This window comes from Chlorocebus sabaeus, chromosome 1 (genome assembly GCF_047675955.1).
Source record: "Chlorocebus sabaeus isolate Y175 chromosome 1, mChlSab1.0.hap1, whole genome shotgun sequence".
In the NCBI taxonomy this organism is placed as follows: Eukaryota; Metazoa; Chordata; class Mammalia; order Primates; family Cercopithecidae; genus Chlorocebus; species Chlorocebus sabaeus.
Genome location: NC_132904.1, coordinates 108,050,005 through 108,076,959, shown reverse-complemented (window position 1 = coordinate 108,076,959; position 26,955 = coordinate 108,050,005). Strand labels below are relative to the sequence as shown.

The 26,955-nt window shown below is 47.1% G+C and overlaps 2 protein-coding genes across 7 annotated transcripts in view; one reads left to right on the top strand and one right to left on the bottom strand.

The window, feature by feature from the left end:
• The window catches only part of PPP2R1B (protein phosphatase 2 scaffold subunit Abeta), a 38,935-nt gene extending 16,864 nt beyond the window's left edge, over positions 1-22,071 (top strand). For 2 of the 5 annotated variants that reach the window (XM_008020816.3, XM_073020964.1), the window contains 5 exons: positions 390-450; positions 5,215-5,369; positions 6,074-6,216; positions 6,913-7,004; positions 21,926-22,071. In XM_008020816.3, coding sequence (XP_008019007.2) covers positions 390-450; positions 5,215-5,369; positions 6,074-6,216; positions 6,913-7,004; positions 21,926-21,957 — 483 coding nt within the window. In that variant the 3' untranslated portion in view covers positions 21,958-22,071. Of the gene's footprint in view, positions 1-389; positions 451-5,214; positions 5,370-6,073; positions 6,217-6,912; positions 7,005-7,444; positions 9,902-11,467; positions 11,590-21,925 lie in introns of those variants that run through there. The other 3 variants (XM_008020813.3, XM_008020817.3, XM_073020962.1) reach the window with 3 other exon arrangements.
• The window catches only part of SIK2 (salt inducible kinase 2), a 129,716-nt gene continuing 120,947 nt past the window's right edge, over positions 18,187-26,955 (bottom strand). For both annotated transcript variants that reach the window (XM_008020819.3, XM_008020820.3), the window contains 2 exons: positions 26,214-26,305; positions 18,187-25,469 (listed from right to left, as the gene is read on the bottom strand). In XM_008020819.3, coding sequence (XP_008019010.3) covers positions 24,836-25,469; positions 26,214-26,305 — 726 coding nt within the window. In that variant the 3' untranslated portion in view covers positions 18,187-24,835. The remainder of the gene's footprint in view (positions 25,470-26,213; positions 26,306-26,955) is intronic.

The window sequence follows — 26,955 nt, the reverse complement described above, 5'->3', positions numbered from 1 at the left end:
AGAATTAGTAATATTACCGACAGGTGTTTTCCTGGGTAATTCATTTTTACAGGTAATCCAGATTTGCTTGGCAGACCATCCATAGTGCATTCTTCCTACTCTTTTGCAGTCTTGTGACTGCTTCTGGCCACCCTGTTCTCTTTCACCTAGCAGGGCCTGTGCCAGCTCACGTATGCTTTTTGTTTGTTTGTTTATTATTTCCATCCAATAAAATAGATTTATGGTTTGTTTGTAATTCCCATGGTGTTTCCTTTCTGTCTCTTTCATGAATTCAGTTTATTTGAAAACAGCTTTTTTTAGCCTTCAGGTAATCTTGGTGTAATGTAAATAGACCATCTTTATTTCTGAATTTTGGCAAAGTATATTAATGGAATCTTCTGTATCTGTAGGGTGTGGAATTCTTTGATGAAAAGCTGAATTCTTTATGTATGGCTTGGCTTGTGGACCATGGTGAGTAGATAAAAACAAATTATTGAAAGCCCATATATCCATGATGTTCATACATTTCCTTTTAGAAAGGAATCTCAGTCTGACCAGATATTTTGCCTTAATACTGTAGGAATGAAGAAAGGCTCTAATTAAAGTTTAGTCTTCTGAATATAAATTTGATATTTCTACCAATTTTTTTGTATCTTATATTTTATTTTCTCCATTAAACAATTTATTTGCATTATTTCTTACTCAATCTATTACATTATCTTCAGGCCATCTCTTTTATATATCTACTTACTCCTCCCTTATCTGAGGATCCTCTTTTTGACCATCCTGTAATTGGTGTCTTCAGCAGCTGTACACTAGGTTGGATGGAGATTGGAATCAGATGAAAGGACTGGGTGGGAGAAATAGCTACTTGGCTTTTTTGAGGTGACATAGAAGAGGAGATCTGCAGTGAGACAGTAGAGGATTCTTAGGTGTGGGAAACATTAGCTTTGCCATAGGGATAGAGAGGGCCTGGATTTCTGGTTTGGGTGAAAGGAAGACTTAAGACAGCTTGTATTCTCACTGCTGCTGCTACAAAGCTAGGAGAGGGTGAGCTCAGGGCAGGTCAGATAGGACAGCAGGAATGAGCAGGTGACTTCCTGGTGAGGCTTCAGGTAGAGGTATATGTGTGTATCCCCTTGTGTGCCAGGCAGCAGTGGTGACAGATGGACCCTCTGTACCAGGCCCTAGGTCCAGACTTGACAGCTTCAGTGTTGTCTTAGACCTGTTCCAATGAGTGTGAGTGCCCCATGGGGTCATGTGACATTGTCCTTGAGCTTTGATTCCATGTTTTGGTTTGGTGGATATAATAGATATCCTGAGTCAGTTCCACAGTATCTTTTATATACTTTCTATACATATTTAATACATCCCTTTGTTCATCTGTGGGTGCTTATGCTTGGAAATTTGGGAGGAATGAGGATATTTGTGTCTGCTTATACATGTAGGTGGTTTTGTTAAAGGCATATTTGCATCATATGGAGGATCATATGGTTAAGAGTGTGAAGAGGAAGGATGTGAAAAAATATGTGAAAATGTGTAAGGGCTTATACATGTGGGTATTTCCAGTGTTTTCAAACTGGATTGTAGACTTCTTTATTTCTCTTTTTCTTCTCTAAAGTTACCTTGTTGTGGCCTCTTTATTTCTTTTTAAATAAAACTTAAATTTGGCAAATCATAGGAAAGAAATATTGCTTTTTAAAAAAAGTTTATGTTATATCTGATAAATATTTAATGTTACTGGGAATGGTGCTTCCTAGCAGATCATTCTGTGCTTTTTTACATTTTATTTTACTTTAAGTTCTACGATACATGCACAGAACGTGCAGGTTTGTTACATAGGTATACATGTGCCATGGTAGTTTGCTGCATCTATCAACCTGTCATCTAGGTTTTAAGCCCCACATGCATTAGGTGTTTGTTCTAATGCTCTCCCTCCCCTCACCCCTCACCCCCCTGATAGGCCTCAGTGTGTGATGTTCCCCTCCCTGTATTCATGTGTTCTCATTGTTCAACTCCCACTTATTAGTGAGAACATATAGTATTTGGTTTTCTGTTTCTGTGTTAGTTGGCTGAGGAAGATGGCTTCCAGCTTCATCCATGTCCCTGCAAAGGACATGAACTCATTCCATTTTTATGGCTACATAGTATTCCATGATGTATATGTGCCACGTTTTCTTTATCCAGTCCATCATTGATGGGCATTTGGGTTGGCTCCAAGTCATTCTCTGCTTTCTTTAAAAGCTGGCATTTTATATTAAGGTGGTGTTTTATTTTGAGGAATTTTTAAAGTTCTAATATTCCACGAAGAATTAGATTCCTGACACCTTTTCTGTGTAAGATTGCCTTCTCTATGCAACTTGATTACTCCTTCCTCTTTTCTGATTTTCTCTTTCAGTTTGGGAGCAGGAGAAACCCGTGTTTATTTCACTGCAGCAGTATGCTGAAGTGGGGACTGCAAGAGTTCCGTGAACCAATGAAATAACAGCTCTGAAATTGTTCTGTACTTAATTAATCACAGGAGCTTTTTTGCTTTTGCATTTCAGATAAGTGTTATATAATGATCACTGGATCAGTCAGAGGTTTTGAAACTTTTTCCCTAGTGATGAAACTACTAAAAGAACATTGTGAAAATTCCAGAGAAATATAAGGAAGAAAGTATCACACACCTATATTCCTGTGGTTGAGTAGACAGTTTTGATCAGAGGGAGGAATGTAGAAGGGAAATTTATTTATTTATTATAGGAGAAAGGAGAAGGTATCAATTATTGAGCATAGATAGACATTCAAAGAAACCTTGCAGGTCAGCCGGGCCTTGAGGGGAGGTGGGGAGAAAGAGAAAGAAATAGACAAAAGAAAGCAGGAAAAGAAAGCAGGAAAAGCAAGCAGGAAAAGCAAGCAGGAAAAGCAAGCAGGCAGAACTGTGGAATGGTTTGCATTCTTCTGAAAACAATTCAGAGGAGCCAAGAACATAGTAGGCATCTGGCCAAGTAGAGTTCCGTGCAGTTAAGGTCTTGGTCAAGGCTGTGTGTGTGTGTGCCCAGTCTCTGGTTCTTCTGGCAGTGAGATCCCTTCCTATGGTAATGGCATTATGATAAAAATCTAAAGCAAGTTAAAAAAAAAAAAGGTAATTTGCTGAGCACGGTGGCTCATGCCTGTAATTCCAGCACTTTGGGAGGCTGAGGCGGGGGGATGACTTGAGGTCAGGAGTTCGAGACCAGCCTGGCCAACACGGTGAAACCCCATCTCTACTAAAAACACAAAAATTAACCGGGTGTATTGGCGGGCACCTGTAATGAAGCAGGAGAATTGCTTGAACCAGGAGTTGGAGGTTGCAGTGAACCGAGATCTCGCCATTGCACTCCAGCCTGGGCGACAGAGTGAGACTCTATCTCAAAAAAAAAAAAAAGAAAAAAAAACGCTGGGCACGGTGGCTCACGCCTGTAATCCCAGCACTTTGGGAGGCTGAGGCGGGTGGATCATGAGGTCAGGAGATCAAGACCATCCTGGCTAACACGGTGAAACCCTGTCTCTACTAAAAAATACAAAAAATTAGCCAGGCGTGGTGGTGGGCGCCTGTAGTCCCAGCTACTCGGGAGGCTGAGGCAGGAGAATGGCGTGAACCCGGAAGGCAGAGTGTGCAGTGAGCCAAGACCGAGTCACTGCACTCCAGCCTGGGCGACAGAGTGACACTCTGTCTCAAAAAAAAAAAAAAAATTAATGAGAGGAGAAGACACAAGCTAGCTCCACTTTAGGGGGAAGGACAGGGAAAGGTTTGGGACAAAGACAAAGACTATGGATATGAAGGAAAGGAATCTGTATTACAGTAAAACAGTTAACTTGAGTTTGTTCCTTAGTGGGTCTGAGTCTTACCGCCAGGTTGCTTCTCCTGTAGACTGTCAGTGTAAGTGCTGATAATCAGTTGTATGGTCACTTGTCTATGTGTCTTGCGTGTTCTCAACATCATTGCCCAGAAGGATCTATGAATAGAAAAAGTTGGCTATTTCTTGGTTGGAGGCTTGTATAAATTGCCTAGGACTGGGACTGTGGCTTGGATAGCTATTCCTGCCCTTCTATCATCCCAGGAAGGTTGAGCCCACCTGGGGAGAGAAGTAGAATAAGGAATCAGTACCTACCACCCTTGATTTGTTAATCTGAGCCTACATTTTGAGTCTTACTGGATTTGTAGAGTGAAGTGACACCAGGCTTGTTTTTGTTCAGTGCTATATGTAGCAACTAATTGTGAGAGGATTGTAGCTCAGACCTTTATTATCTAGCTTTGTGTCTTTGATACATGATCAAAGGATATAGGGCATTATTAGATGTTAAGGCAGGCACATTGATTCAAAGACATTTGACATCTTGTTTCAACCTAAGCATTTTCATGGAGAGGAAGCAAGTCAGTCTGATGTTTGTATTTGCTGTTGTACAGATGACCACAGTGGCCTCTACACCATTTCCTTGATGTCTTTCTTATTCTCAGTCAGCGTCGGTTCTCCATGATGTTGCTGGAATAATCTTGCTAAAATTCCACATTGGTCATCAGGTCACAAGCTTGCTTTAAAAACTCATCACTGTTTTTCCTAATCAAATCTAAGCCTTTCATAATGCTCTGTGGTCTGGGTCCACCCTAATTGTCTAACTTCAGAGTCTCACAGGTTTCAGGTTTTTCCCTTTGTGTCCTGGATACATGCCTTTACCCTTTCTATGAATTCCTCCCTGCTTCTCTCCACTTACACAGATCCTCCCAAATCGTCACTGCCCAGTGCAAGGCTTCTTTCTGTGCTGAAGCCTTCCTAGACCTTCCCTGTTCACTCTTCTCTGCAGTGCTACAACCCTCACAGCCTTTCCTACACAATGCCACACTTGATTCTAATTGCTCTTACACCATGTGACTTCATGGAGCATGTTAGCTTTCATTTCTCTGATAAGAGCATATGACCTGTGAGGCAAAGTGTCTTCCGTATTCTTTTTGTAGCACATAGTAGGCACTTGTATTTGTTAAATAATTGATGATGCATATAGTGAGCTCCTCACATCCCTTTTCTGTGGATATGCAACACTTGGAAACTGAGTTGGAGCTGAGCATGCTTGTCATTGCAGCATGATTACATGTGGAGTCTGATTGCAGAGAGGTTTTGCTTTTGGTCCACATTTGATGTTCGTATAAGTAAACTAGGTTATGCTTAAAAAACAATAAGCAGTGTGAGAACATGTTTTTGACCTCTTCTGCAGTATACGCCATCCGAGAAGCTGCCACCAACAACCTCATGAAACTAGTTCAGAAGTTTGGTACAGAGTGGGCCCAAAATACCATTGTTCCCAAAGTGTTATTAATGGCAAATGATCCTAATTACTTGCATAGAATGACCACTTTATTCTGCATTAATGTAAGTATAACATAACTGTTATTGCTAAGCTTAGGCATTAAAGCAAAATTATTCATGACTATTTCTGAATTATCAATATACTGTCTTCTATTTGGAATATATGTCTTGTATTGATTAATTGGAATACAGGAGATGAGAGAAAATGTCAATTTTAAAATTCATGTTAAAATCTACAGTATTGGCCGGGCACAGTGGCTCACGCCTGTAATCCCTGCACTTTGGGAGGCTGAGGCAGGGAGATCACCTGAGGTCAGGAGTTTGAGACTAGCCTGGTCAACATGGCGAAACCCTGTCTCCGCTAAAAATACAAAAATTAGCTGGGCGTGGTGGTGTGCGCCTGTAGTTCCAGCTACTTGGGAGGCTGAGGCAGGAGAATCCCTTGAACCTCGGGCGGGAGGCGGAGGGCGCAGAGGTTGCAGTGAGCTGAGATCGCGCCACTACACTCCAGCTCGGGCAACAGAGCAAAACTCCGTCTGAAAAAAAAAAAACAAACTACAGTATTTTAAAAGTGCAACAACTTGTTTGTGAATTCTGGTCTAATTCTCTGATCATTTGAATGATACCTGTGCCCCCCACTCAGCTGCTCAAATTAGAAATATTTTCCTATTGGTCAATTATTTTCTTATTAAATATTAGTTTGTTTCATTAGATTTTGGAATTTTTTTTAAAGTATTTTAAATGTGCCATCTTATTTATTTTTCTAGGCGCTGTCTGAGGCCTGTGGTCAGGAAATAACCACTAAGCAAATGCTGCCCATCGTATTAAAAATGGCAGGAGACCAAGTAGCAAATGTTCGCTTCAATGTGGCCAAATCTCTACAAAAAATTGGACCAATTCTAGATACCAAGTAAGATTTTAGTGTTTAGTCTTGTTTTAAAAGCGTATTTTAAATTTTACCTTATAATGGGGAGTAATTAGCTAAAATTAACTTCAGGGATTTTCACTTTGCCTACGATCTGGATTTGCTTAAAGAAAATAATTTAGGCTGGGTGCGGTGGCTCAAGCCTGTAATCCCAGCACTTTGGGAGGCCGAGACGGGCGGATCACGAGGTCAGGAGATCGAGACCATCCTGGCTAACACGGTGAAACCCCGTCTCTACTAAAAATACAAAAAACTAGCCGGGCATAGTGGCAGGTGCCTGTAGTCCCAGCTACTCAGGAGGCTGAGGCAGGAGAATGGCGTAAACCTGGGAGGCGGAGCTTGCAGTGAGCTGAGATCTGGCCACTGCACTCCAGCCTGGGCGACAGAGCAAGACTCCGTCTCAAAAAAAAAAAAGAAAAAAAAAAAGAAAATAATTTAGTAACTGTTTTTGAGGATGTCCACTATGACTTTTATATTTAAGCTCTGTATATGTCAGATCATTGTCTGAAACTGATTTTGCTGAGAATTCTTTAGACATTATTTTGTGTATTTGTCAAGTTTATAAATGTTTAAAAATTTTTTTTACTTTAAATTTTCCCAATTACCATAAACCATATACACCAGAAAGGATTTCTATCGCCTATTAGACTGTCTTTCACAGATAATACTTTTGAATGTCAGTGCTTTACAGGGAGAAGTTAAGCCAGTACTACAGAAGTTAGGTCAAGATGAAGACATGGATGTCAAATACTTTGCACAGGAAGCTATAAGTGGTATGTATTTCCTTCTTTTGCCTTGCAGCGTATGCCTTGGTTAATGGGGATTTATCTCTATTATGTGAGAGGTGTTAAGAGGGTAGGATGATAAGTATTGTGGGAAACAGGGAGGGTGGCAAGTTCCTGGAATGCTGGTGTCTCTCTGATTAGAACCCTCTTGGCCCACTGTTTTCTCATCAGTGAGCAGGCTATTTTTCTTAGTTACATGTAGGACTGGGTAGGAAATATGATTCTCACTGGTAAGAACAGTATTTCGTTTGGAATTTAACCAATTTTTAAAGTTTCACTTCTGATTAGCCTGGCCGAGTAAAGACAGTAACCACAGTGAGAAGTCATTAGTTTGATACGTTTGGATCATTGTTATTGTGCTTTATATTCACATAGATCGTTCATGAACTTTCTGTACCACTAACCTGATTTTGTTTGGAATTTTCCAGTTCTTGCATTGGCATAATGAGGAGCAGGAGGGAAAAGACCTTTGCTAAATTCTTATCACAGATTTCTAGTCAATGTGTTCTTAACTGGGTGGAGAAAGAATGGAAAACCTTCAAGATCTCATCCAAGCAAATGGCAACAACTTAGAAGAAATCAAATTTTAGTGACTTGATTCTTTCTAAAGATGAAATGGGATTGTTTTTTACTTGTCTTCTTTGTTAAGTCATTATTTAAGCCATTCTTACTGACCAAATCCTGACACTTGATACTTGATTTTCTCCTAATGCTTTATCCATCACCACCTGGGCTCCTGCATCCTCACTGTGGAATCAGGCCCCAGCCACATAGTGTTCCAGACAAACCCTGGAAGGGTGTGGACCCAGGCGTGGAGTGGAGTGATTCTCTTGACGTTTACATATATCTCTGTGTCTCTCCATCATTCCAAAGTTAAATGTACATGTTTAGAATAACTTATTTTATAAACTCTTTGGGAGGCATATTGAGATTTGACCGTAGTGAAAGCCACATTTTCCTGAATTATGATGGTCTGCATCAGTCTCACATGAAAGGGGAATGTGGAAGCTCAGGGTTAATGTAGTGGTTATTTTGGTTTTTATTTGCTCAATTTTGTCTGTAGTCATGTCATTCAGAAACCTGAAGTGTGGCTGCATCTTGCTGCTAATGTGTGATGTTGACACCTAACTGAATTTGAACAGTTCACCACTGTGCCTACATTTAAAAATACTTCTCTCTCTTTTCTGAAAAGCTTTATCTGTAGTGCCTCGTAATAAGCAGTATGTCTGTTTCATTGTAAGATTGCAGTTCTGTATTTTGAATGAGTCTGAGAACCACAGGGTTCTGAGATTTCCTGCTCTTTACCTGGCTCTGCTTCCAGCAGTATTAACACCTGGTCCTTGCTGCATTGTGCAGTAGCTTTTCAAACTGCAGTTTTACTGCTAAATTTTTAGTATAGGTGATGCTGGAGTCTTATTTGAAGTGTTTGCTTTTCTACTTTTACAGTAAAACCTCATTAATTCTGAAATTTAAGATAATGAGTTAAGCCGAAGAGTTTACTAAGAAGCAAATCAATAGTAAGGAAGCCTATCTGAACTACTAAACAGTTTTAAAGCCCTTTTTAAAAAGCACCCATTTGGGATCATTTGAGGTCAGGAGTTTGAGATCAGCCTGACTAACATGGTGAAACCCCGTCTCTACTAAAAATACAAAAAAGTTAGCTGGGCGTGGTGGCACACACCTATAGTCCCAGCTACTCAGGAGGCTGAGGCAGGAGAATTGCTTGAACCTGGGAGGCAGAGGTTGCAGTGAGGGAAGATCGCACCCCTGCACTCTAGCCTGGGCCATAGAGCGAGACTCCGTGTCAAAAACAAAACAAAACAAAAAAACAATTTTTCACATAATCAGACTCACCTTGTCTCATGACTTTTGGTTAAGGGGGTTTTCCCATAGTTTATTTTTCTCTCAGTGCATCTTGCTATGCGGTTTGCTTGTTACCCTTTTGGTTTTTGAATTGTTGATTTTGTTCACAACCTCTTTTAAATCTAGCAAGTCCTGTTCTGTTTAGTGAAGGCCCAAAGACTCCTCTAAGACTTTGTGCATTTGTTACATAAAGCCAAGTTTTACGAAATACTTTCAAATTTGTCCTACATTTGAAAAACAGAACAGAAATTGTAAATCAGAGGTTATCTGTCTGCATTTTAAACTGCCAAATTACCTTACAATAAGTTTCTATTTTATGACTTTGGGCCAAGAATTAAGTATTTTCCTAAGCAAAAATCTTTTTCTATATTCTCATTTTATTATCTTATGCTATTATTCTATAAACATTTTAATTTTAGTTTCATGGGCCTTTATTTTTTATTACCTGCAAGTTCTTCTTCATTGAATTTCATACTTGAGAGACAGTTGTCTTCATGAAACAGATTTGCATTGGAACCATTGCTTTACTCTAGTTGGAAATACCATTGTTTTGGGGACAGACTTTCAAAATGCCCTTGTGTCTCCCCCTGAGTAGCCCTAAGCATTGACTTCTCCACCCTAAAACTGAGAGGGAGAGTGGGCCCTGGCTTTCTCAAGCATGGGTCAGGGGGTTCAGCGGGGCCTCTGTCTTTTGTGGTGAACCCTCAGGGGTTTCATTGTTTTCTTCTGAATGAAGCAAAAGATAATTTGCTTTGGCACTCTTTGGAGGAATTGTGCTTTGGCTCATAACTTGGCCATGTTCTCCATGAATTAGTTCTCCTATTTTTTTTTTTTTTTAACTACCTTAAACTTAAGGGACAATTTCTCCTATCTTGATTTCACTGGAATATAGGCTTTAGGAGCTCTGTAAGGCTGGTATTTTTGTCTGTTTTATATTCTGTATTGCCAGTGCCTGGAACAGTATCTGGTGCACATAATAGGTGCTCAATAAAAATGTGTTCAGTGGATGAATTTCTAAAAGATCCTCTGATGTGTTGTGTACATGGAACAAATCATCAAAAGAACCAGACTGTGTCTTATTCTCCCATTGACACAAAGATTTTCCTGCTCTCAGGAAACAAGCTTTATGTGGCCCTTCTCTGGTCCCCTGGCTTAGACTACAGTTCTGTGTGGATTTGTCTGGTTGCTTCAAACATGTATTGTTTTTCATCCTTGGCAGCTTATATCAGTTGTTTGATTAGAAAAATGAAGCAGACGCGCGTGCACACACACACACAGACATATTACCTGTGCCGATACAAATGTCTCAGCAGCAATGGAGTTCACCTTGGTGTTTCTCTACAATTTGTGTGGGGTTTACTCCTCACAGGTTTAAGAGACCAGGTCTTGTTTCTTTCTCTGTGCTACCAAGAAGATGTGAACCTGAGGATGCATCTTGTTGCATAAGAAGGAAAACAGGTGAATATGTGGTTTCTAATGAGGTCTTGTTGAAATAACGGGCTGCCCTCAGCTCACAGAAATACCACAGCTTGGCCACTGTGATGCAGAGCCCCAGGGGTCTTCGCCAGACAGCTTGTCCTGACTCAACAGTCGGCAGCCTGACCTTTGAGCTGGCTTGCCCAAGCGTTCAGGTTGTTTGCGTAGACCTCTAGGGAAGCAAGCCTGTCCTTCCTGGCCCGGCGGTTAACCTGGTGCACTTTTGTTCCTTTGTTAACCGTTGTGTTGTCACTAAACTGAAAGGCTGGGGCTTGCCCTTAGATGTCACATTGGCTCTGTCCCTGTGGTGACGGCAGGGCAGGGTGGCCAAACAGGTCAGGTGCTTGTCCTGTCCTCTTGCCTTTTACTTAAATTCCTCTGACTTAAAAATGGTGACACTCTTATTGTAAAGCTTCCTATTTTTCTCCACTGCTTGGATATGAAACTAGAGGGAGAGGCCCTGTTGCCCAGTGTTCTCCTGGTTTACCAGCTGAGGTGACTGCAGTCTGATGTGATGTAATTGTTTCCCTTTGATTCTCCAGTATTCCTGTTTCCATCCAGTTCCTTACTCCCCTCTTTCCTCTTCCCTCGCACGTCTCCCTCCAGTCCTCTGTACCTAGAATAGTCTCACTGTCCCCTGTTTGCCTCCACGAGCCTGCTGTTTCCAGGAAATTACATAACGTTCAGTTGGGATGGAAATCTTCTGGAGGACGAATAGAGTTTAATTCCTCATTGCGCTGAAAAGCCAAGTCATTTCTGTCTCCAGAGTTGTTCTCTTAAACTGATAGCAGTTCTGAAAGGAGCCAGGTCTTCCCTGTGGTTGGGGCTCTGGAGGCCATCAGTGACCAAGATGTAGGGAACAGCCAGGTGGACACCGAAAGGCCTGATGGGGCGGCGCTTTCCAGGGCCCCGAGGGAAAGGCACCTCAGCACGACCCTGGACTGCCCCAGCCTTCTCTGCCCAGTGCCCCATGGGCAGAGACTGTCAGCTGCTGCTGGACTTCCCAGCTCTGCTGGCACAACTGAGGGCATCCTGGCTGGGAAGCGCAGGTGGGCTTGGGAGGGATGTGCCCTGGTCAGGGACAGTTACAGCGCCACTGTCTGTGTCTCTAGTGGTGGCACAAAGGCTGAGGAAGCTAGATTTTCCTGTGAAGGACAGTGGAGAACCCAGTGTCCCTCGGGCTGACAAGAACCATTTCCCAAGACCCAGAGTGCCTGGAGAGGACACGGGGAAGGTAAGTGCCCCGGAAGCCTGGGGCCAAGTCCTGCCCTCAGGGCTGCGGGCAGCCAGGGTGGCCTGGTCTGCAGGGAGCTGCCGCAGGGTAGGCTGAGAAGCAGCTCCTCTCACTTTGTCCCCAGGGGAAGAGTCCAATATTAAGGGCCAGGAGTAGATTTTTAAAGCCTGTTGCCAGCTTACTTCGTTCTGGGAGTGTTTTCTGAGGGATGGGTCGCCGGCCAGAGCTGTCACTATTGTAGCTTGAGGCCCATCTCTCATCACCTCCCCGTCCAACAGCGAAGCCCATACAGAGGACACTGGTGGGGTTTGGTGAAGAATTGCTTGTAAAAAGGGGCTGTTCCCATTTTCCTCACATAATACAGAAGTGACTTGCCACAATTCCTCAGTTATTTCCATTCAAGATAAAAATAGTTGCAAGTTTCTCTGTAACAGCTCGTGTTCTGCAAGCCCCACTGGACGCCACTCTGTGTGGAAATGGTGTGAAAAGCCGCATTTCAGCAGTCGGTGCCAGCCACTGCCCCAGGGCCATTCATTAGGAGGGCGATTTGTGACTTACAGATATATTCAGAAAAGGAGAGCAGCAGGGCTTGGCTGCCTCATGCTGATGCCAGACTGCGTTTAGTTCATGGGGAAAAATCTGACATTCTCACACCCACTCTAGTGGGTTCACTTGGTGAAAATTCTATGAAGTAACATCAAAAAGGCTGCCTTTTAAGTCACATGGCTTTTCATTTTATTTGAACCGAAACCATGAAAACGTTTTTTCCTGTTGTTGAGGTCCAGAATCGCCTTCCCTCATCTTAGAACGTTCTTGCCTTCCTGAGTGACTGCACACTTGTCCGTGGGCAGCACCGGTTGTTCCTGCAGTGGCCACACAGTGGGAGGAAGGGCTGGGCGACGACTGTCCGGATGGATTCCTGAGTGGCCAGTCCTTGGAGTCCATGTTCTCTTCACAGAACTGGGCCGCAGGAAGGAGAACTTGGCTGAAGGAGTGGGGGGTGACAGTTACACATTTTTTAGGCCTAAACCACAGACTTCTTTGGGAAGAAAGGGGTTACATCTTCCTACAAATTCAGAGCCAACTGCTCATGCCATAAATGCGTTTTAAGACCCGATCTGAGCGTGGGTCATTGAGGTGGCCCTCCCATGGCTGACCTGCTCAGCTCTGACGGCCTGAGCTGTGCCTCTGCTAGCTGAGGAGTTATTGAGAATTAACTGTCGTTACTTGAGCCTTGGTCACTGCAGCCCCTTGTCAGGCACTTTAAATCTCATGTCATCCTCACCCACCCTAGGTGGTTAAGTGCTGTCATCATTTTTCGGTCCCTCATGAATCTCCCCCAACCCCTGTCATGTCTATTTGATCATCTTTTTTTCCAGGAAAGGAGGCCCATTGGAGCTAGGCCTCTGAGGCTTCAGTTCATTTAACTCAGAAAAATCCCCCGCCCCATGACTCAGGGAGCCTTCCATGCATTTGTTTCACTTAAGGAAAATGACCCGAGGGGGAGATGGAAAGGGAATTGGCTGTTGCCAGGCAGAACCCTGTGTGTCAGGGGCCAGCAGCCAAGTGAGTGATCCAGGAAGTCATCCAATTGCAACCAGAAATTGTTCTTAACCCCTCACTGTCTAGGGTGTGTAGTGGACTTGCCAGTCTGTCCGAACGGGGTGAGAGTGAGCGCCTTGCTGTCGAGAGCCCCGGGAACCGTCCGTTCTCAGCCACCCTCAGGGCTCTCAGGGAGCCATTGGACATTCCAGGGGCTGGGCCCATCACTTGAAGAGAAAATGGAAGGGGCGAGAGCCAGTCTCCCTTGGTGAAGGGCGCCTCCTTGGCGCCCTTGAAGTCTGTGGAGGTTCCTGTGTGTTGGATGTCACGTGTGTCTCCCAGGCAGGATCTGCCAGGGAGCAGCGTGGGTCACCTCCCATACCATGCTGCCCGGGGTCCGCGCGGTGGCTTGCTCCTGGACAGGACGCAGGGGGCTCCCCGATGAAGCTGCTGGCAGGCCTTGTCAGGCGAGGGTTAACAGGGGATTTGTTTATTGAATCACGAAGTAGCTGTCACATGATTTTAATCAAAACACCATTTCCCTGACAACAGTGATGTCAGTCTTGTTATTGCAGGAAGGAGCAGCTGTGAGGGACATTCAGTCTCCATGCCGAGCCCAGGCTTGGAGACTAAAATCAAGTGAAGCATCCATAAATAATGGCTACAGACATTGCCTGACTGCGTCCACCCTCCTCCTCTTCCTTTTCTCTGCAGACAGTCTGTCCTGTACGCATACTGACCTGAGACCAGCCCCTGTACCGCGTCTCAGCTAACACCATCTCCTGCCTTCCATGCCCCTTCTACTCTTGTTTCTGGTTTTTCCTGCCTTCCTTATTTTCCCCAAACTCAGAGAGTTCCTTGGGCCCTGAGGGTCTCTGACTTGGGCCTTTTGACCTGTGTCTCTTCTCTGGATCGAATTAGCTCCTGCTGGTGAAGCAGGCTGTTCTGGGCCTGAGGCTGGAGCCATTCTGCAGCTCAGGAACCTTTCTTGTCCTAGAGCCAGCCTCTAGCATCGGGGGAGGCTGCGTGTCCCTGTCCTTCCCAGAGAGTTAGGCTGGCAGGGCCTTCGCGCTGCCCTGGGGGTCTCATGGGCAGCTCTGAGGAGCTCCGCTGGGGGTGCCTGAAGAGGAGGAGCTCCTTAAGGGCCAACCTCTTGGCCAGCAGATTGGTTCTCCTGAACCCAGAAAGACTACAGGAGGTGTGAGTCCAGTCAAACTGAGGACTGATGACAAAGCCCAAAGCCCAGGGATGCTGGATCCCATCCCCAGTGGCCTCCAGCTAAGGGAGTTGGACCTTGAAGTCCATGGGGAAGTCAGACACAGGCCGGTGACAGGGCCCACGGGAGCAGGTCCTTAGGCTGACCTCCTGTCAGCGCCCTCTCCACTGTGGGGCCTGGGGACTGAGCCATCTGCACAAAAAGACCCCAGGCCTTCCAAGTCTCCACACTGGAGGTTGACCTGAAAGTTGGAGATAAAAATTTCCTACCTGTGACAGAGATTCTCAGGGATGTTCTTATGTTTGTGGTGCCCATAGCTGATGCTGCCTAGAACTCATTTCCCAAAATTCAGAAATCCTGGGGCAGAGTTCCCAGTTCTTAGCCTGGAGCAGATGCTCAGAACAGCGCAACCACACTTAAGTCGGTGAAGACAGAGCTCACAGGCAAGAAACAACCATTTTCTGTACCTAGTGTTGGGCCAGGCAAGAGTTAAAGACAAGCAGAGTGGAGCTCTGTGACAGCCCTCCGGGGAGTGGGGGTCTGCCAGGCAGTACCATGCCAGGCTGCCTTTGCCCCTCGCAGTAAACCCAGGGGTGAAGCCAGCCAGTCTGTGCTCCAAGTTACCACTGGAGACACCAGCCTTTACAATAATGTGCCTGGGTTAGTGGCAGGGCTGAGAGGGCGCCAGGGGCTGAGGCCTCTGTCAGAGGTTCTTTGCTGCCTCCCGGACTGTCCCTGCCTGGAGGGTGGCCAGGTGACGGCTCCCGGGCTGGGTGGGAGCTGGGCCCTGCTCTCCCAGGCTTGCTCCGTGCCCAGCCCTCCTTGCCTGGCCCTCTCATCCCTGGTTCCCTCCCACTGCCTGCCTGCCCTTTGGCCCTCATTTTGCTGGCACAGGGGAGCTGCTAAGCATTCGGGCTCTGTAGTGACTGGAAGGCAGTTCTGGCGGATCCCAGACGGAAGAGACAGGCAAGGCTATGCACTCTGGGCGCTGTGTGTGGCTCACTTGGAGGAAAGGCCTTGGTGGGCTTTTCCTCCATTCCATTGTGTCCCACCCCCAACTATGTGGGTGGCCCTGGGGTGACAGTGAACAGACTCCTCAGGGTCCAAGTTGTCAGTCAGCCCCACTTTGGGCATCTCACTTTTGGGGGGTGAGGAGCTGGAGCCAGAGCTGTGCCAGCCGACCTGAGGAGAGAGTGACTCAGTTCTCCCTTTCAGAAGCGCAATCCTTAATGCCTCATTTTCCTCTGGGCCCACATTTTCTGAACTTGCTGCTCATCCAGCTTTTGGGGGCTTGGCTCCCGGGAAAGTCCGCTTCCCGTGCTGCTGCTCCCTCCTGTCTCCTCCCTCCCAGACACCGTGCTGGCTGCTGGCTCGGGGGCTCAGCCCAGCTCATGCTTTCCCTGGGCTTGGAATCTCTCTCTGCCAATTTCAGAGCAGCTCTGAGTCAGTCCACCCTAGGAAATCCCCCCAGAAACGCGGACAAAGGGAGGCAGCAGCAGGAAGGCTTGCTGGAAAGAACAGTGGCAGAGGCGCCTGGCAAGCTCTCTGCCCTGCCTGCCCTTGGTTTGGCCTGAGTGATTTGTGGGCACAGCTTCATACCTTGGGGGAGGCAGGTGTGCCAGTGGCACCTATGTCTGAGGGAGGGCCCAGCCCCTTCCCTTCGCTTCAGTCGGGACCCACATCTGCCTCCTAATGGACGTTGTCCAGGATGATTCCTGGCAATAATCCATCGCTCAAGGGCTGCTCAGCTTTTGAAACCACTGGTGGGGCTGAAATGAGGCCTCACAGAGCCCTCAGCCCCCAGGGCAGAGCAGCCGTGTTCTGTGCAGGTGACATTTCCTTTGTAGCCACGTAGCGCTCAGGATTTAGTGCACAAAGCCCAGAACTTCCTCCCATGGTGCCCATGGGCTGCTAGCGAGCAGGAGGCTCCCTGTCACCTGGATCCACCCAGGGAGGGATTAGAACCCCTCAGCGGGGAGGGTCCGTGTGATCTTTGTTTGTTGAGACGAAGTCTTGCCCTCTTGCTCAGGCTGGAGTGCAGTGGTGCAAACTCAGCTCACTGCAACCTCAGCCTCCCAGGTTCAAGCGATTCTCCTGCCTCAGTCTACAGAGTAGCTGGGATTACAGGTGTGCACCACCACGCCCGGCTCATTTTTGTATTTTTAGTGGAGACGGGGTTTCACCATGTTGGCCAGGCTGGTCTTGAACTCTTGACTTCAGGTGATCCACCTGCCTCTGCCTCCCAAAGTGTTGGAATTACAGGCCTGAGCCACAGCGCCTGGCCAAGAACTTAACTCTGAGAGAGCAGAGGCCGGGCCAGGGGTTCCTAACTTTGGTCCCTGGTCGGGAGGGGGCTTCAGGGGGCCTAGGAACCAACTCCTGTCCTGAAATTCTGTCTGAAGTTCTGGGTCTGTGTACATGCTCTTTGGGAAGAGTCCATAGCTTGCATGTCAAGGGGATCTGTGAGCCCTCAATTTAAGATCTAGTGGGGGGAGAAAGCAGCTGCTTGCCAGGAACACAACCTTGGGTCCTGTTCCCACCTCTCCTGCGTCATGATGAAGGACTTGGGAAATGCAAGCACTGCTGGCCAGTTCCATCTACTGGGCAGAGACCCTGGGTTTGGGGTGCAGGCCTCCCTGCCGCTCTCCTTCCCCACCCTGCTGGAGCCTTCGACTCACAAAGGCCGCAGAACTGAAGGGTGTCCTGGGGAGTGCGGGGTTGGGGCCTGGCTGGCCACTGGTCTGTTATTTTGCCTGCGTCCTGGGGCACTGGAGTTGTTTTTGGCAACACAGAATAAGAATGACGGAGAAATTTGGTGGGAAAGGGAAAACGTTGTTACTGAAATTTAGTGCTTTCCTTAAAAAAGAAATGAAACTCAGCAATACTGAAATTTTGGGTAGCCAAGGGGTAACCGCCAGTGTAAGGCAGAACTGAGCTATTGTCAGCAGTCGGACAGCAGTGGACGTCGGTGGAGGGGGCTCTGCTCCTTCCAGCCTCTGCCAGTGTGGGCCCTGCCGACTGCACCTTCCCAATGCTACCCAGAGGCCAGCGGCTCACCCCACAGGGAGGGAACTGTCTTGGTTCTATAGCATGGGCTCAATTGGAATGGTTTGAGTGAAACTAAATTTCAGTCGAGATCCTGCTGCCAGCAAGCTGGATCTAACAGTGGCCTTTCACTCAGGGCCTGGCACTGAAACAGGTCCAGGACGCCGGAGAGCAGCTTGGCACATGGTGTCTCCAGCACCCTGAGGGCGCGGAGCTGGGCCTCAAAAGGGTACCCGCCCCTGTGAGGGAGTGCACTGTGTGAGCGCGCGTGCAGTGTCGAGGCCTTTGGCAGACCCCAGAGAAGATGTGACATCGTGACTAAATAGCAGTGTCTTTTGCCTGGCAGCTCACAGCACCTCCCCTCCCATTTCCAGTCCTTGCCCTGCAGCTGCCTGTCCTCGGAGAGCCCCCTGCATCTGCCTCCCCTTCTCCTACCGTGGCACGAGGTGCTTGCCCAGACTACCTGGGCCAATGGGCTTTGCCCTGGGACTCTGCGAATCGAGGAGCAGTAATTAAGCAGTGCCCAGCGGGGCCCTGTCCTTGTGCAGGCTGCGGTTAGCAGTGCTTCCGTCAGCGATCTGCAGCGGCTAACGTGTACTCAGGCGATTCAGAGCAAGGTATTATTTACCCTGCTGACGTCAATGAGAACATATTATCCACTGTCCTTTTCTGCAGCCTGAAATGAGCACCAGAACTCAGAGAACACAGCCACCTTCCCTACTCTAAAAATTCCACCCAAGGCCCGATGAGGCAAAAGCCCTATCGCATTAACCTGACACTCACACCGCCCGGGCTCTTAGAAAACAAGTTGTTTTTATTTTAATTCAAGAGGGTTGGAAACAAAAACAGTACATTTTCCTTGCAGAAAATTACCCCATTTAAATTACCATTTGGTACAAAGATTATTTATTACACTGCATTTTAGGCAATTTTCTAACATTGAGTGACAAGTTATACTTTTGATTTTTTTTTCAAATTGGAGCTATTATGATTTGCACTCATAATACCAAAGCTATTGAACTCACCAATTTTTTCTTAGTAATTAAAAAAAAAGCACACAGAAAAAAATAACTACAGTTAGATTAACTTTATCAAAAGTAACTCTTTCAGACCAAACATCCAGCGAAACCACCCGCCTCCCTTCAGATATAAGCAAATAATCTTGCCCTTTCCACAAAGTGCAAATATCTCCGTATCCCTTTTATTTCTCAAACTGCAGTCCCCGAAGTGAAGCAAACCTTTCTCTCCGCTGCTTTCCCCTTCAGAGATTTTGGTGAAGGCAGGTTTCTCTTACCACCCATGGTGGAAAGGTCTCACCACTTGAATTTCCTTGACTGAGCAAATCTTCAGCAGACAGACACCACAGAGCCAGCAGCAGCCCGTTATCTGCACTGGGGAATGTGACATTATTCCGTCTGGGGTCATATGTTTCCAGGATGTTGTTTTGTACTTCTATTTTTAAAGCTCCCCTCTGCCCACCCACTTTGCCTCTGAAAAGACAGAGTATTAAGTCAAAGTCTGTTATTACTTTTTTAATCCTAAAAGTAATAAGCACTTCTATTTGATGGGGCTTGACTGTAAGGAAATGTCACGCCCCTCGAGACAAAGGCTGAGTTCATGACGGTTCCTGGGGTGGAATCTGCTGGCCTGCAGTGGTGGCCTGATGCCATGCAGTGCGGCCTCCTGGCAATTGAGTAGGGGGGTGTCCTGTAGGAAACTGCTGTATTGTAACTTGGAAAAACTAGGCGTCTTTGAGGTGAGCCTAAACTTCTGCAGTTAATTGGATGCTGAAAGGCAGGTGGGTCTGCGGGGTCTTTGTCTCCCTCAGCCTGGTTCAGTGCACGGCCACCTGGACAGCTGCACTGTCACCTGAAAGCAGCCTCTGCCCCAAAGCCAGGCGGCTGTCCAGTGGAGAAGAAGGCTGTGGGAACAATGTCACATTCACCCTGTGCTTGACCAAAATGGGGGCTTTGTTTATACAGCTGTTTGCTTAAGAAAAGAGTCAGATGCTACTGAAGAAAGAGAGGGGAAAGAGAGGGCTTCTTCCAGAGCAAGAAGCCCGAGAACCAAAACCAGAAGCCAGTCAGCCCAAGCGCTTGTCCCAGCTCCTCCTATCACCAGCTGTGATCTCAGAGAAGTCACAAACTTCCGAGAGCTTTGGTTTCTTCAGCTGTGAAAAATAAGGACAGTATCTCCCCAGCTAATGTCATAGAATTGTTGTGAGGATGAGAAGAGAGTACTTGCGAAAGTGCTTGGTAAAACTAATGTACAAATATAAGCTATTGCTCCCTTGTGGGCGGGCGAGCGCAGTATCTGGGCAGAACGCATCAAAGCTCTCCCTGGGTGGCTCTGTGGGCAGTGCTGCCTGGTGCTCTAGCTGTGCCCCAGTGTGTGCCCGAGTCTGCTGATAGGTTGAAACCTGCCTGGAGAAGATGTGGACGTAAGGTGGGGGTGCACCTAGGATGGCTGCTAGTCTTTTAGAATCAGCCAGGCTACCTTAATTAGGACAAAAATGGTAAAATAAGAATGTGAGAGGCTACTGGGAGGTGAGAGGCTCCACTGCCTTCGTTCACTCGCCACCAAGGGCCAGACAAGGACTCTGACATTACTGGTGCTTCAGACCATGCTGTGGAACCTGTCAGAAGGGAGACAGAAACTTTAAGAAAATCTCTTTGTCCAGTTTAGAAACAAAGGCAGATGATACTGCTCTTGTCTTTTTTTTTTGAGGTGGAGTCTCGCTCTGCCACCCAGGCTGGGGTGCAGTGGCGCGATCTCGGCTCACTGCAAGCTCCGCCTCCCAGGTTCACGCCATTCTCTTGCCGCAGCTTCCCGAGTAGCTGGGACTACAGGCGCCCGCCACTGCACCCGGCAAATTTTTTCGTATTTTAGTAGAGACAGAGTTTCACCTACTACTACTAATCTACTTCATCTACTACTGTGCCCGGCCGATACTGCTCTTGTCTTTCGTACGTCGCTCTGAAGATAAGTTCCATAAAAAAATTCCAGGTCGGGTGCAGTGACTCACGCTTGTAATCCCATCACTTCGGGAGGTCAAGGTGGGTGGATCACCTGAGGTCAGGAGTTCCAGACCAGCCTGGACATAGTGAAACCCCATCTCTACTAAAAATACACAAACTAGCTGGATGCGGTGGCACACACCTGTAGTCCCAGCTACTTGGGAGGCTGAGGCAGGAGAATGGCTTGAACCCACGAGGTGGAGGTTGCGGTGAGCAGAAATTGCACTACTGCACTCTGGCCTGAGCGACAGAGGAAGACTCTGTCTCAAAAAAAAATAAAAATAAAAAAATTCCAGAAGCAACAAAATGATCAAAGATCCCTGCCCATACAATGACTCCAACTTACAAGCCTCCCTGTTCTCCAGTTTTCACCTTTGATGTTTAGGCACAAAGAGACCGAGTGGCTCGGTGGCTTCCCAGGAGGCAGCAGAGGCTAAGCCAGGTTAGGAGTTCAAGTGTAGCAGGTCATCCCCAGCACGGGGGTCAGCCATGATTCACAGGGACCGACTCTGTGAAATGACACACTGCATATTGTCTCTACAGGAGGTCAAATGGGAAAAAGCTATCTGGAGTGTGAATTTTCTTTAAACCAATAGGGAGCTTAAGTGTGACTGTTGATACAGGTTTTAAAATGTAATATAAACATATTTATGAACCTGGGGCTTGATTAGAGGCTGGCGGACCCCAAAAAGGAGCGCCGCTCACTCACCCTGTCCTTGCATCCTCACCCGCCTGCGTGTCTCCGGAGGCTGTTTGGTGCCTGCACGCCTGGGACCCTGACCAACTGTGACTCCAGGTTGCTGCTTGTCACCTTGCCTTCGTTTCTGGCTGATCACCTGATCACTGGGGCTGGGAATATCCCCCCGCCGTCTAACCCGTGGGCAGAATTCTGCGAGCGTTTCCGTGCCTTTAGGACTGATGATGACACTCAGTGTGTGGGCGGAGGTGGGGGAGTTGGTCAGTTTCACGATGAGTCCCTTCTGCTGGAGCCTTCGGTCCATGGGAAAGGGTAGGGGGCAGGGGAGAGGCCGATACTCCTACAGGGGGTCCCCCCTTGCTCCCCATCAAAACACAGAACCCCCCATTACTCCAGCGCCAGAGTTGGGAAGGGGCACAAGAGACAAAGGCTGGCTTCAGTCCTGGGCTCCTGTCCGTCCCAGCCTGACTCCAGCACATGGTTTAAACACGGGGAGTTCTTGATATCTGAGGAGGAAAGGCCACTGACTTTTTCTTTCCTAGGAGGCAAAAGTGGATGGAGGAGAGAAGGGGTTTGCTCAGATGGGCACGAACAGTCCCTGAGCCCCATTCCCACTCCCCTGCTGGGCCCTGATGCTCTCCCACCCAGGGATCCTCCAGGGGGTTGGTGTAGAGAACTGTCGGCCTCCTTCTGTTCCCATGGTGGCAGAGGGCAGTGCAGGCAGAGGTGGTGAGGGGGCAGCTGGGATGGTCGGTGTCACTGGGAATGTGAAAGTGGGCCCCCTCTTCCCGTCGGGCTAACATGCTGTTTGCCTTACAGGGACCAGTGTATCCGCTGCATGGAGATACTAGAGACACACTTGCCCAGCTGGAAATTGCAGAGCTAGTGCATTTCTCCCAAAGCAGAGACTAATACCCCGGATTAAAAAAAAAGAACATAAAAAATAAAGTACCACACATATTGCACTTTTTGCTGAATGAAATTTTTACCTCATGTTTATCTCACCAAAGTCTCTTCAGAGGAGCCTGGTTTACAGGGTGATGAAGCTGATGATGATGATACAGTAGTGTACACACTGCTAATGTGAAACAGACTGGAAAGCAAGTCAGTACTTCAGAGTAGCCCCGGAGAAAAAGAGCGATACTAAGCCTTCTTAGTGTTACATTAGTGTTGATGAAGAGAAAACTGCCTGAAAGCTTCCATGGGTCACTAGTTAGGGACAGAGCAGCTCAGACGGGGCTGAGCAAACACCTGACTGACCAACAGAACCAGTCTCTTCAGCAGCTTACATTGCAGTCAATACAGAGGGTTATGGAATTTATTGATTTCTGCTGGAAATAAACAAGATAAGCAAATAGGAGCTTACAACACAGGTCCCAGCAGGAGGGGTCACGCTCTGCGTCAGGCCGGTGTCCACGCCGCTGCCGTGTCTGACGGCTCCTGATAGGCCTGGCTGTCGCGGGGCACAGCTTGATTTCTCTCTGGGTCCTTAACCTTCCAGTAGCTCTCTGCAGTCCCTCATCGGCTGGCCTGACCATCCTGCCATAGCTCCCAGGTCTCCTGGGCTAAGCAGCTCATGGCATTTTTGGGGGGCAGGAGTTTATGTCGATCTGTAACTACACCATTCCTGCAGTTCTGAAATGAGCGGCCCCCATTTTCAATCTGGAAGGCATTTTAATATCACAAATATTGTAGCACTTCTGTAGTATATTTTGGGAAAATGTCTTCCTTCAGTCTAAACAAATCAAGCCCCATTTTATAACTGGCTATTTTGCAAAGACTCAAAACAGATTAGAGATCTTAATGAAATGATCTCTTAAATGAAATGATGTTCTTTATTTCACGAAATCATCAATCTTAAGCACGAGGGAATAAACAACTCCCAGAAGGAGCTTAATTCATTCTTCCTGGATTTTCACTGTGTTATTAAATCACAAAAATGACAGTCCCCACACTGCCCTTTCCCACTGACACCGAGTCCAACCCCGAGCACAGTGTCTCAGCGAAGTGTCCTGGCACCATAGTGAGCTGGCGACCAGACAGTCTCTGGCCAGCAACAGAGACTGCTCAAGTTACTGAAGTTGGTAGGAGCTGGGCTCACACGGCCAGAATGGAACCCCCTAGACTTTCCACACTTCACCTGCCTGGACACTAACTACAAAGAGAAAAGGCAACTTAAAGGTGTTTTCTAGATGCAGCATCAGTTAGTCCCTCTCTTTGTGCTTTAAGGAAGATGCTTTGTGCTTACACATTCATCTGCTGATGGGACAAGCCATTCTAAAGGGCAGAAATGGTCATCTTTAGAATTAACACTGAATTTGTAACACCTGGATGTTAACTGTCCAAATGACAAATTATTCATCATTTCTAGGGATACAGTTAGCTAGCTGTAACATCTAATTTTTACTTACTTTGATGACTGGATTGTAAGTGTTGGTTAAGTTTTATTAGTAATATAATGTGTTTGGCAGATGATCTGCTTAAATGGTTAACACATCTGTGGTTCTTTGAATATTGCTGTAATACTTGAACATTTCATTACAAGTCAAAACTTTAAGGAAATTAAGAATGCTGATTCCCACATGGTGGAAAACAAACTCTGAAGTGACTTTGGATTTAGCATTGACATAAATGGAAACTGTTGGTTTCTACAGAAAAGAAAGAATTAAAGCATGATCTGGGGGAAAGGCACAGCACTACCACTTCACATGGGACGTAAAAGTTCATTTTTCGTGTCCTTAAAATCTCTAAGCCCTATATGAAACTGTCCAAATATACAAAGCTCAATAAACTACTAGCAACATATAGTGTAAGGTCAAAGTAGTTATTACATTGGAAAAGAGACAACAGGTACCCTGGAGAGCGACTGCCCCCAAGCCAGCAGTGTCCACGAGAGACTGCAGGAAAAGCCTGTCTTCCCTGGCCCAGGGCTGGTGCTCTTGATGCGTTCTTGAGTTTCTTGCCCCCTGTCTCCACGGTGGCGGGTCTCCTGTCAGTTCCACGTGTGACACCTTTGGAGTCCTGAGTATATTCTGACACTCGGCAACCCAGGGCACCTTCTGAAGGGGTATGTCACCTGCTCCCAAATGGAGATGAAGGTGGTCTCTGGGGTCAGTACCAGCCGTTATTTAGTGGCCCCTGTAACAGAGCTCACGCCCCACTGCTTTGTGATGGCCTTGGGGGACAACTTGCATCAGCAGCTAAGAACTTAGGATTCAATGACAAAGCACAGCTTTCCTTTATTTCCTGTGCATCTGATTTCCTGATATCGTCTTGATTTGCCTTGTAGCCATATGTGGTGGCTCGGCTTCAGTGAAAAATGGATAGCCTTTTTTCCCCCATATATATGCAATAGCACACACCTTTTCTGCTTTCACCAAGGTTGCCCTTGATAATAAAAGGATGTAATCCTGCATAAGACCTGGGCCTGAATGTCTTCTTAGGAACACATCTGTCAGTGCCGCCCTCGAGAGCTTGCTCCACTCGACCTAAGGGCAGAAGCCTCAGCTACAACTATGTTCCAGCGCTTGCCACAGGCAACTCTGTGGCGGGGCAGGACCAGGAGGAAGCAACATCCACCCCAGCCAGGCCCTCTGATTCCAGTTGGGTGACTCGATTTCTCCCCATCAGGGAGAGGGCAAGAAAATAAGCTTTAAATTTAAAAGGCTGGAATAACAATAGGAACATATACTCTTCCTTCACCTGACCCACCCAATTCCTGTGCTGAGACTAATTCACCAGGACATACCCGTTGTGTTGTGGATCCACAGCATCTAGCATTTCACAATCAAAGAGTCCAGGCAGCTCGGAGAGGGCTAGTGGGTCGTAGCTGGAGGGGGCCTCTTGCAGTCCTGGGTTTCTGGGACAGTCTGGCCCCGTCAGGTCACTTTGCTGGGCTCCATCCACAGGATGCTGACAGGGAGCGGGATAGTCTGACGCAGGGGAAGCAGCGCGCGGCAGCTCACAAGTCTGGTAGGAGAACTGTAAGGGAGCTGCAGCAGCTCCTGGCTGTCGTGGTGGTGGAGGTGGTGGTGGTGGTGGCGGCTGCTGCTGCTGTAGCTGCGTGGGCAGAGGAGGAGCAGCTCGGGGGCCGGAAGTGGAGGGCAGGGGCTGAAGCTGCATCTCCTGGTACTGGCTGAGGAAAGGGCTGTATTGCATCTGCTCAGAGGAAGGCTCCAGGACCGGGCTCAGGGGCTGGGTCAGGCTGAACGGTGGGGCCTGCTGAGAAGGCGGTGCAGTCTCCTGGCGGGGAAGGGTCAGCTGCTGACTTGGCTGTGGGTAGGAGCTCTCTGCTATCTGCATCTGATTAAAATATGCCTGCAGTTGAGATTGCTTCTGGAGAAAGAGTCGCTTCTGCTGGAGCCTAAATTGTTAATATCAAAGGAAAGAACTTTAAATCTTCTCAAGTGATAGCAATTTTAATGTAAATGCAATACCAGTCAGTAGCTTCAGTCCTCTACTTGAGTCTCTCTCTCTCATGTCAGCAAAAACAAGTGGGACTGGGGACCGATTGTGTTGGGTTCTCTTCAACCTAATCTCGTTTTTTTGCCCTCCAGTTCTGATGATCCTTCAGTGCTAACGTGAGCAGGAATGCATTTTCTCTAACTCCGAGTTTTCCTCTTTATACAATGAGAGGATATTTCCCTTATGAAGAGGCTAGAAGAGGAGAGAGTCACACCTCGGCCTCTGCAGATGTCGGCAGTTGATGGATTGATTAAGGTAGCTCTACCTTGGCCAAGCTGCTTTTACTAGTGAGGCCAGTGGGCATACATGCTAGTAAGGGAGGACGGAAGGCTCCTGTGCCGCCTACCCCACCTCCATGCTTTGGGCAACCGACTGTGAAAGCTTGGAGCTAGTCATACCCAAAAGAGGAAACGCTAGAAGAAAAGGAAAACAAAGTACGCCGTAGGGCTGCCAGTGCCTGACAGGACCATCCTCCATGGATACTGAGATATCCTCTTAGTAATCATGCTCAGAGGGCCTGTGGCACATGCAGAAAACCTATTTTCCTAGTAATGGCGAACGTGGGAGGGAAAGGATAACACATTCAGTGTTCTCAAGGCTTCCAGAAAGGAAGCAACTTCTTTGGCCAAAGCCCCCTTCTCACCTGTGTTCCTGCAGCTGCTGCTCAAGGCTCCGCGGTGGTTCTTTGCAATAAAGCTGACAGGTGTTCTGTGCCTTTGACAGAAGGCTGGGCTTCTGGAAGAGCAGAAAAACAACACGAGCATGACAATGTGCTAGGATGCAGTCAGCAGATGTGCTTCTGCCTGCAGGATGAATCCAACTGTATCCTACAGAATCCACATGGGTTGAAGGGACTGACATTTGCTCCCGGAGACCCTGAAAGAGCATCGGGCCAGCAGGCCTGGTCCATCTCTGACCTCACCTACTTCCGTTTTCCACTCCATTTCCCAAAGTCCACTAGGACTGTGAGCTCATGGACGTTAAGAAGTAATGAGAAAGGTGGAGTTAGATCTCCACCACTGAATGAATGAGTCGTCCTTTATGGGATCGGTGCTTCATCACTTTTTAAGATTTTTATGCACCAACATATAAAGTCCATGTAGACATTCTGCAGACTTAAGATTTTCATTTTATTTATTACTCATTAAGAGGAGTATAGTTAGAAAGAAAGAAGCCAGGTCTCCCGTTCCTACCCCTCAGTGACATATCCTTTTGTGGGGCCTGAGGACAAAGCCTTTCCCACCACCAACACAGAGCATAAGGCTGAAACTGAACACCTTTCTAGAAACTGCAAGGACAAAGCCAAAGCTACTTGCTTATAAGGAATCAAGCGGCTACCCTAAATAAATGCCAGGCACAACACGTTTCTGCTTTGCAGAAGGACA